At 39.5% G+C, this 10,599-nt stretch overlaps 1 protein-coding gene across 1 annotated transcript in view; it reads right to left on the reverse strand.

The window, feature by feature from the left end:
• RABGAP1 (RAB GTPase activating protein 1) overlaps positions 1 to 9,554 on the reverse strand; it is a 64,478-nt gene extending 54,924 nt beyond the window's left edge. Inside the window, exons 1-5 of the mRNA XM_009998829.1 lie at positions 9,356 to 9,554; positions 2,979 to 3,213; positions 2,235 to 2,439; positions 1,443 to 1,617; positions 945 to 1,102 (exon numbers count right to left, since the gene is read on the reverse strand). Of these exons, the coding sequence (XP_009997131.1) occupies positions 945 to 1,102; positions 1,443 to 1,617; positions 2,235 to 2,439; positions 2,979 to 3,213; positions 9,356 to 9,505 (923 nt within the window). The 5' untranslated portion in view covers positions 9,506 to 9,554. The remainder of the gene's footprint in view (positions 1 to 944; positions 1,103 to 1,442; positions 1,618 to 2,234; positions 2,440 to 2,978; positions 3,214 to 9,355) is intronic.
• Positions 9,555 to 10,599: the final 1,045 nt, after the last annotated feature.

The raw sequence follows: 10,599 nt of genomic DNA on the forward strand, positions 1-10,599 counted from the left end.
CAGCAGGAAAACCCCCACACTTTCTAGCATAAACTAAAAATGGTCTTTTTAATAAAACAAGTTTATCCACCACCAAACTTAATATGAAAACAGTACTAGCTGATACAGCATGAAAAGCTGCTCTAACACCCTCACCCTACATCACTGCTTGCTAATACAGTAAATGCCTGGTTCAGGAAAAAAAAAAAAAAAAAAAAAGAGGAAAACTTTAATTAAATTTTGATAAGTGGGTCAGGAAACAGAACCAGTTAATAAAACAAGTTTATCCACCACCAAACTTAATATGAAAACAGTACTAGCTGATACAGCATGAAAAGCTGCTCTAACACCCTCACCCTACATCACTGCTTGCTAATACAGTAAATGCCTGGTTCAGGAAAAAAAAAAAAAAAAAAAAAGAGGAAAACTTTAATTAAATTTTGATAAGTGGGTCAGGAAACAGAACCAGTTAGAAGCAGAGACAAGCTCTGTAAAGCTTTTTTGAAGGAAACACTATTTTACAGACCAGAAGAGGTGAATACTTTAAGTAACAGATCACAGCAGAACCAATTAATATTAATGATCTCTGACAACAAATTTGAATTATGCCTTACTTTCTACTTTCAATAACTACTGCAGAGATCAACCCACCACATAATGACACATTTCAGCTTCAACAATTCAGTCGAACATGCCTTAAAATGCATTGCACAGAAAAGGGTTTAAAAACAATAGCAAAACACAAAATAGAAAAGCACTTTACAGGTAGCACTATGTTCAACAATCAAGATTAAATAGTCCAGGGTCATCACTGCTTTTACTTCCCAAAAATGTTTATGTCTGGGATTCATTTAAACTAGAATAGGAAACTCTCAAAAAGGGAATTTAGGGACCAGCTCTGACTCACACTCTCTGTTCACTCGCTTTCTGACAGAACCAGATGCACAGAAATGAAGAATCTATACCTGAAATAACCTTTCCCGTCATCTTCTTTGATTTCCAGGGACACAGAGAAGGTGAAAATGTCACTGTCCGGAGTCTGCGGGGGGGCACCGGCTGAGAGCGGGGTTTGTTTAGCAGAACGGCGGAAGGCGGTGGCGAAGCTGTACAGGATGCGGCTCACCTGCAGGGGGACGGCACCGGATCAGCAGCTGCGGGGAATGCAGCAGCTAGAACCTACCTCATTTTCACCCAGAAATAGCATAAGAAGTAATGGTAGGAGAATAATAAATTTTTAGCTTCTAATTAACTGGTTTTCTATGTTTCTGAAAAGGATAAACTACCAAATCATGTGCATTCCTATTTCATATCTAAGGTTTCTACAATTATCTTAGCTCAGGGTAGAAAAAAAGCCAGAAGTGATTGATCACACTACTTCTAAAACGCCTAAGATACTGCAGTTTTAAGTCAGTGATAACGTTTACATGTACATAATTATCATTTGACAAAAAGATCTAACTTACAGCCTCTTGGATTTCACATCTGAAGACGTGAATCCTGAAGAGCTCTGCATTGTAGTGGCTCTCAGTGAACGCAAAGCAGTCGCTTTCAGGGGTCCCGTCGTGCCCTCGTACACAGAAAAGGATTTTATAGATTGGATAATTTGCTATTTCTGTGTTTGTCTGAGGATCTAAAAGTCTGTTAAAAGAGAGAGATAAAAATAAATAAATCACAGCTTTCCAAGAATTATTTCAGCCAGATACTAACTTGCCAGCTTTAACAATTTCACAGCTACTCAAGACAGTCCATCACAAAGAACTAGCAACTGCCTGACATTTATTGCAAAGATTGACCAGAGTAATTATGTTTAAATTAAACAGCATAAAAAGTACAGTGCAAGAGACATTGACACAATTAATTTCTCTAAGATTTTCTGGGCTTAGCTTTCAAAAAGCTACCTTAATGTACAGCAGCAGATAGCCTCTCCCCTCATGTATCAGCCACTTTCCATCCCTACAACCAAGTATTTCCCAGGGTGTTTCCAGTGTTCATCCCTAACCATTCCCACTATGGCTTTTGGGACACCTTGGATCTTCCTATCATCTCATACTGACCCTTGAGCATAAAATGTCTTTGGTAAAGAAACTCAAAACATCACTCTTCTCAGATCTCTTTCAAACCCACTTTTCCCACTAAACCAAATCCCAAGATGCTCATGTCTCCTCCCAGGTAAACTGCTGGCTTGTGTCCTTTGCTAAAAGGAAGTTAAGATTAAATGCAAAAAGTCAGAGAGTCCACCTGAGCAAGCTTCATACCTCACTGTTCCTTCAGAGACATTAGGCACTGACAGGGTCACATCTAAAGAAATCTGGCACTGGCTTCGTAAGATGGACATCATCCTGAGGGCTTCCACCTCGCTGCGGGGAGCGTTGACAGAGGCACAGCCCAGGTAGGTGAGCTTGCTGAACACCACACTGTCCTCATCTGTCAGCGGGGTGAAGGGGCTCAGATCCTCACAGCCTGGGGTGAGACAGCATTCAAGGCAAGAAGCAAGACAAAGCACAAGTGAGTAAATGGTCAGAGACTGACTCATCACTAACTAAATGACAAAAGCAACAAGAAACACAGAACAGAAAGCCAGGCCAGACTACTACAGAAATACCCTGCCTGGAAGCCAGTTACTGATGGCAGGAAGCAATTCAGCTGTGCCAACTTCACACCAGTTCACTCAGATGGCTGCTTCGCAACACAGGAGTGCACTGGTTTCCTTTACAGCAGTAACATGCATAGACAAGCTAAACTGACTTACAGAGCCAGGAAAGGAAGCACAGTATTTCTCTGCACATCTCAAGGCTAGTATGGCAACTATTTTCAGCAGAGAGGACACTTCATCATATGGCAACTTACATCACATAACTTGGCATTTACTGCACTATGTGATTATAATGGGAGAAATGGGGAAAGATGGGTGGACACACCTGTGCCTAAACTCTCCTCCCTTTCCCCATATAAAGCTCGTTCAGAAGATAACACCAGGTATTCCCCATTTTTTTTCTAACCTCCCTGGGATGGTTTCACAGGCAAACTCATATCTGGTTTCTGGAGTCCTGCCACCGACACTGGGTTAATGGTAGAGGATGCAGAAGCTTCAAGAACAACAGGTTCTTCCCCATCTCCATCAGTCCTAACTTCTTCTCCATGGTCCCGGTCACTTGACTGATCTTCCATGAGTGGGTCCATCAGCACATCTTCAAGTTCCCTCTGCAGCTGCTGTTCGCTTCCATTCCCCACAATCTAAGAGCCATAAACAAGTTGGGACACACAAAAAAAACAACTGTTTAAATGAAAAATAATACCCTTCAGGCACAGGGTCATTCATATGGCTTCTTCTGCCAACCAAAGCAGCAGTTAACAAATCTAACCTAGTTACAGCCATAAACACAAACTGCAATGTACAAATGCCCACCAGTAGGGATTATATCCTCCCTGCTGTAAAACATCAACAAGCTCAAAGCAGCAATCTTCCAGCACTGGAAAAAGTGAGACTACTTTAAAACTAGTCTTTAATCACCAACTACAAAGACTTGCTTATGACAGAAGAAACATACAGATGTCCACAGTACAGTGGTCTTTAATAATTCTCAACAGGACCAGAAAGGACCAAATATAAGTAAACATGCTACGTGGTTCATGGGTAGGTTAGCAAGGTTTCACAGGAAGAGAAGATTGTGGAGGAGGGTTATGCCTTCATGCTGAGAAGAGGTAGTGTTGTTTTACTTCCCAACATTAATCTACAGCCTGACTTTGCACTCACTGAAGTCAACATGAAAGCATGAAGCAGCCTAAATGGTGCAAAATTAGGCCCTAAGCTAGCAAGGGAATGAAAACATTAATTTCAGGAAACTCCTAGACACTGTATCTAAGGAAACTTTGTCCATTCCTCTGCAATTAACAGGGAAGTGACTGATGCTTTACACAGTCCAGAAATAAAGCAAAGAAATGGAGATTACAGAAGTATTTTACCAGCTGGCTGTCAGAGGAAGCTGCTTCCAGCACTTCAGCCACTGCTGGTCACTGTTTGCCATCAAAACTCAGCCCCATGAGCAGACATGAGCCCCTGCATCTCTGTAAGCTTGCTGATTTCAGATGCTACACACAAGCTCATGAAATCCAAATTGTGCAACTACCCCAGGTTCTTAAAAGACTGTAAATGGAGTATTACATATAAAGAAAGTTTTCTGTACTATCTTTAGAATAAGATAGTAAGGAAAGGAAGTAGTTAAAACAGGAGGAAGAACACAGTGCAGACATCTGCCCAGAACACAATCTCAGTATTGAAGCAAACTCAATTTGCCTCACAACTAGCATCTCACAGTAGAAAATTAAAAGCATCTTGAAAGTACCTGAAGCAGTGGACAAGGTTCTCACATTTTAGCAGTAAATCAACCTGAAGTCCAGTTAAAGTTGCTGAAATAACACTGGAACAGATCACAGAACACCTCTGTGCACTCAAATGACCCTTGCAATGAATTAAATATACTATGACCAAAATGTCAGATGTCACTTAAATACTTGTACCTACATTTGCACCAGGCGTGTCTCAGGAATAATTACAGTGAGATCAGAGGCTTCTCAGGCAAATCAGAGTTCTGACCGATGGTCATTTCCACTGCATCCCCAAAGAGAAACTTTGCAGTTCAGAGGGAAAGGGAAGAAGTTTACCTACTGGCTTCTCTTTCACACTCAGACTCACACTCTCCAGATAATGATCTGGATCTGCAGCCTTGATCTACGTTGTATCAAAGGTCTAAACTGTGTATTAGTTTTCTGGTGAAAAAAAACTACTGATTGTACAAGAATATTAACAAAGAACAGAAACTTCTGACCTGGATTTACTCTACAATAGAGCAGAATACAATTACTTTAAGAGAAGAAAAGACCCAGAATGCTCTTCAGAAGAAAGCAGGCAAAAAGTTAAATTCACAGGTAATTAAAAGAACAGCAATCACAAGCTCCTAGGGACAGAAGGGACATAAAAAAATATGTAGTAACCTAGTGACAATTTTATTACAGAATCTAAATAGCAACAAAAGCCTAGAGATGTTTTTGCTCTTGGAACTCATGCTCAAACAAAGTAATTTTTTAGTATGGGTTAAAAATACATTAATGTGCTGTCTGGGATCATCTGCCAGGAGGAAGCCAGAGTAACCACCTTTCTCAGCTCTACATCTGCAGAAGTATCAGTAATCTGCAACTAATTACAGGCATTCACAGATTTCTGTTTTTCTCCCAATAATTTTAGTATACGATTATATGATACATCGTGGAAGCAATGAAAAAATCTTCCACAAGCATATGGTCAAAGGTATAATCTCTTTACATATCAAGTTCATTATTCAGGTCTTTGCAGACATCTGTCAGAAAGATGATGATAGAAGATGCACCATGTGACTTTACTGTACACGGTTAATACTATTTGCAGGAAGCCAGAGTTAAACAGAATGTCCTGCCAAACCCATTAAAGTCTATATTAAAAAAAATAAAGTAACTTCCATTTTGTTGGACCTGTTTTCTATGAAACTTGAAGTTAAAATTCATTCTGGCAAAGCCATCTATCTCATTTGCTTTTGCTCACAGTGATTAAACAGGCTTAAGCTTGAGTTTGGGAAAGGACAGTGAGGAATTTATATTCTGTGAAAATCAAGTGTTGCAATGGCATGAAGAATGTTCAATTCTATCAAGATTACAAGGCTTTTTTTTAAAGTCTGAATGGTGATTTACTGTAGTTGGTAAAATAATCACCATCAATAATTTATATCTAGATACTACCCTATAAAATATGATATTGAAAATAGAAGTTCCTAAAAATAGTAGTGGCAGGTAAAACACGAGTCTGAGCTGTTTACGGTGTGACAGGAAACAGACACATAAAAAGAAAAAAATAAAATCTCATAAATATTCTGAAACCTCACAATTAAAATCTTCATCTAAAAAGTAATTTAAAAGAATCCCTCCAAGAAAGCCTTCCTTCTCAGCCCAGTCTACTCTCCAAAAAGAATTCTAAACCACACAGTAATTATACTTTTGGACTAAAGAAGCTCTGCTGAGAAATGAGTCCTAAAATACAAACCAAGACTAACTTAATGTCAACCAAAGTCTCTTATATGACCGTATAAATTCCCATGATGGGAACAGTGACCATTAAGATGGAAACCCAAGAAAAACATGAACAGCAGCATGACCAAGTGCAGCAGAACTACAGGCAGAATGGAAGAACAAACACGGCAGATCTAATACATGCCTCACATATAGGAGGAAAGAAACCATTTACCCTAGTCATTGTTTTCTGTTTCTCACAAAACTGAAAACTAATTTTACTTAACCTTTAAATAGGATGTAGCCTCCTTCAAAACTTCCTTTCCAGTAATACAGAGGATTTACTAGAACTGCAGCAGTTCAGCTGTGAGAGGCCCTGCAGTTGTATCATGTAGTTCAAGAGCTCCTTTTTCTGCCATGTGCTCCAGAAGCAAGGCCTTTGTACACTCAGCTCAGTCCCACTGGCAGTGGGCAAACCTAGACACAGACAGTACTGGAAAGCAGAGACAGCTAGCAAATGGTATTTCTGGGAAACAATCACTGCCAACCTCTTTTTAAATTGTGTGAACCTTGTACTTCAGCAGAGACAAAAAGAAAAAACACCTTTATGAATTTTGGAGAACTGAAGAAAAATATGGTTCCTGACTGCATTTAGAAGTAATATTTATCTGTCTGGACTTGAGAAAGAACAAAAATGAAAACATGAATTAATTCAGTCCACAGCACTGTTACTTAAAACTACAGCATATCAACAAATTTGAAATCAGAGCCTTGGTTCACATGTACAAACTCCACAGCCTACCACAACTGGCAACCACAAGTCTAAACTTCAAGCAGCATCCTCAGACTGTGCTTTACAAATGAAAGCTCCTCAAACTGCTTCCTGAAGAAAAAGATCACCTGAAAAAGACACTTGCTCAAATATGAACCATAACTTACTTCCTGCTTTTTTCAGTGGACACATCAAAGCAAATGTGTTTTGACACATACAAACAACCTTGGTTATAAATATGAAAGCAATTGCTTCTCCCTGAAAAACACCTTATTTCCTCCTTTGTTTCTATGAAATACAGAACCTGAGCTCTCATCTTGTCCTGCTAATAACAATTTTCCATTTACTACTTAAGCACTTTTAAATATCATGGTGATGGTCCTGTTAATGTATCTGTAACAACCTTCATAGCTCCATTTACCCATCCACGTAGATAAACAACTTAATACTAGAGTAGACCTGGCTGCTGCCAACTATTTGCAAGCTGGAAGGAAAGGTAACAAGAACAAAGCCGTATTCTAGGGGAGATCTCTTTCCTTGTAGAAAACCACCAAAGGGCAATTTTTGTCCCTAGGAACAGCTAAAAATCCTTCTTTCCCTTTCTCCTGTGAATTTTTTCCCCTCCTTAAGCAGAAGAAAGGTTAGATCTGTGGACAGGAGAAGTCAGACTGCACTGGCTGCTTATCCAAGGTGTAATGTTGCCTTCAACCATCTAGCCGCAGCCAATAACCAACAGGCACAGCCTCACCAAGGCCACAGTACTGAAAAGCTCAAGGTGAATCACTTTGTTCAAGGCTTGTGCTCAAGTTTTGGCACCAAATACATAAAGAAGCTTATCTTGAAGACCTGAAAAGCCCTGTGACATTCAGTGCCAAACCAGGGAACAGTGTAACTTCATTTTGCCATTGTTGGTGATCAGGAGGCAGCAGAGCTCACGTTATTTCATCAAGAGAGAGGATACAAGTAGCCAGCATTTTATAAACCACTTTGGAAGTAAACATGAGGAAAAATGTAAGTTTCAGGAGTCAACTAGAAGTTGACTAAGGATATTATTTTCTGAAATACTTGCAAGCTTAATGAAAATGACTTTGTATATAAGTCTCTTCAATGTCTTTGATGGCACTGAACAAGACACAGTGTGTCATGCAGACACGGCAGGACCCAAGGCAGTGGTTAGAACCTTGGAGCTCCCCTGTAGAGCAAGAAGTGTTGCAGGCTACAGCACTGCACATTTCTGAAGTTTCTTGGGGAGTAACAGGATGGAATGGAAAATCTGGTTGACTGTGTCTGCCTCCTGGGGTCTCAAATGATGCATCACAACTCTGAAAGCTAATTACAGCTACTGCCACATAAGCATCCTCCAGGTAAGCACCACTGTGGGGACTATTCTGAATTCTCAAGTATTTTTAGCTGCTGGTATTATGTACAGCATCTAGAAAGACAAGCATGAGGTCACAGTCTTTCAGAGGGTTTCCTAGATCACCAGGCTGATTGCTCAAGAAGTTTTCACATTTTTTTAAGACTATCCTGTGATGTGAAGGGGCAATCTTCTGCAACAGCAATAAATTATAAGTGAACATTTTTGTCCAATTAAGCAAAAGTAAGATCTTGAGACTCTTAACTAACATCATTAGTTTGAAGCCCTTCGTAAGAGAAAATAGCCACTACAATTGCATGCCTTGTCCAGAACTCAAAAAAATGCAAGAAAACAATCAAAGCAAGATGAGGAAAAACATCAAGAAACATTCAATACAGTCTCTGTTACCAACTGCTGCTAAGGAGAAGAGGAACACCCAGTCCAACAGGCAGAACACATGATTTCTTATCATCATTAAAGACATTGTTTTGAAGACACAGATGTGACTGCAGAACACATTAACTGACTCACTCTAGGAAAGATCTACTTTTATGGAATAAAATAATGGAATTTGGAGTGACCACCTTACTTTTGTCACTTTGCTTGAGGACTGCTGAAATACAAATTGGAACGAAAGATTTTAAGTAGCCAAAGAAAAAAGAAAAAGGAGATTGACAGGGGTGCCTGTTGAGGACAGCACTTCTAAAAGTGAGAAGATGTCAATGCCCTTGCAGTTCACACAAGCCTACCACATAGGCTTGTATTCTCAGATTAATTCCAAGTTGTTAGTTATAAATATACTGCTATGTTTCTTAAAGAGAACGTTTCACATTGGGGAAAACTTTAATATATGTTTGAATAAACAGATATGGTCAAATCAAGTGTATGTTAATATTGCGTTCTATCTGAAAGCTGCGATAAAATCACAGTTCAAAGTTCTTGACAGTCTGTTTCATCCTAAGCACTTCATGAAAGATTCTAAAAAGTGGGGGAAAAAACCCCACAGGTAGTGATGGACAGAGCTCTTACCCAAAACCTAATTATCACGTCTGACATGTGGAAAAGTAATGCAGAAATTACTGGCAGAATTGATTCTTGAATAAGCTCTCCCTTCCGTCAAGTTTTCCACAACAAAGAAGTCCCTCTTTAAGCTCTCTACAGTTAGTTTGAGTTAGAAGAATAGGGAACAAACTCAGGTTATTGATTCTTACCTTCAGTCCTGTTTTTTCATCATCACTACCATTATTTGTAGATGGTGTTTCATCCCCTTGCCTGGAAACCAAGACAAAATCTTCACTGTTAAGAGTGGATACCGAGTCTGAAGAGACACTGATTTTTCCAACAGAAGCCTTGTCATCCATGACTTAAAAAGGAAGCTCGATTCATGAATGAGAATAAATATTTTATAAATGCCTGAAAAACAAAAATCATAAAAATACTTATATAAAACTTCATGCTAAAATGCTCAAATGTTTCCTTTCAGAAACCTGCTGGCTAGTTATAAAGAGTAAAATATCTGACAGTATAACCAAGTCATGACTCTCCTGTCAGTGCACACTCATGGTCCTGTTCTGACGTTGCTAAGAAGCATGCTGCTGTTAGAGCACTGGTTTCCATAGCTCACAAAAGGGAAATTAATGCATTTTTTTGCAGTATTTCATGATTGTGTCAGTCACCATTTTCTACACACAGCACAAAACAGGCCCTTGGAACATATAGTATGGCTGCTGACATGGGACTATTATTAAGACCAGAACTATGTAGTCCATTTACTGCCTTCAGATACTGTCTGTCTTCACCTGTGTTCATGCAAAAATTACTTTTGTAGCTATCAGAGCTCACCATATGCTACAGTCATATTCTCTTCCCCCCAAAACAAGAGCTAGATCTTACTCGTGATATTTTGTGGTAAAGATGCTCTAAAATCGTGGGACATGCAGTGTTTTATGAATCTAAGCTGAATCTTCTGTTCTGTAAGGAGCAATAAAACAAAAGACTTCCAAGAAGCAGGAAGAACAGCATAGGCTGGATCAGTAATGAGAATCAGAGCCAATAGAGAGTTTTAAAAAGCTGGAACTGGCACTGAGAGGGATTTGAAGAAAAGAACAAAAGTTGAAGTTCAGCTGTACACCTTGAACTCTATAGCACAGATTCTCAGAATCTGTGTTTCAAAACAGACTGCCATGACAAAAATGGATGGTTACATTTCCCAGAAGCACAAATATACCCTTATCATAATGGCTTCGGTCTTTACATACTCCTAGGCGTGACCAAGCCCAAGTGCTTTTTCAGCCTGAAGTTATACCTTCCACTCCTGGAGCACTGTCCCAACCTGGCAGATCCACCAGCCCGGCTCATCGCATTCCTCACCAAAACAAGAACAATGCACCAAAAATAGCAAACCTTGCTTTTATGTCTGTCCCTTTCTCAATACCCTTTCTCTCCACAGCCACCA

This window comes from Chaetura pelagica, unplaced genomic scaffold (genome assembly GCF_000747805.2).
Source record: "Chaetura pelagica isolate M959 unplaced genomic scaffold, ChaPel_1.0 scaffold405, whole genome shotgun sequence".
Classification (NCBI taxonomy): domain Eukaryota; kingdom Metazoa; phylum Chordata; class Aves; order Apodiformes; family Apodidae; genus Chaetura; species Chaetura pelagica.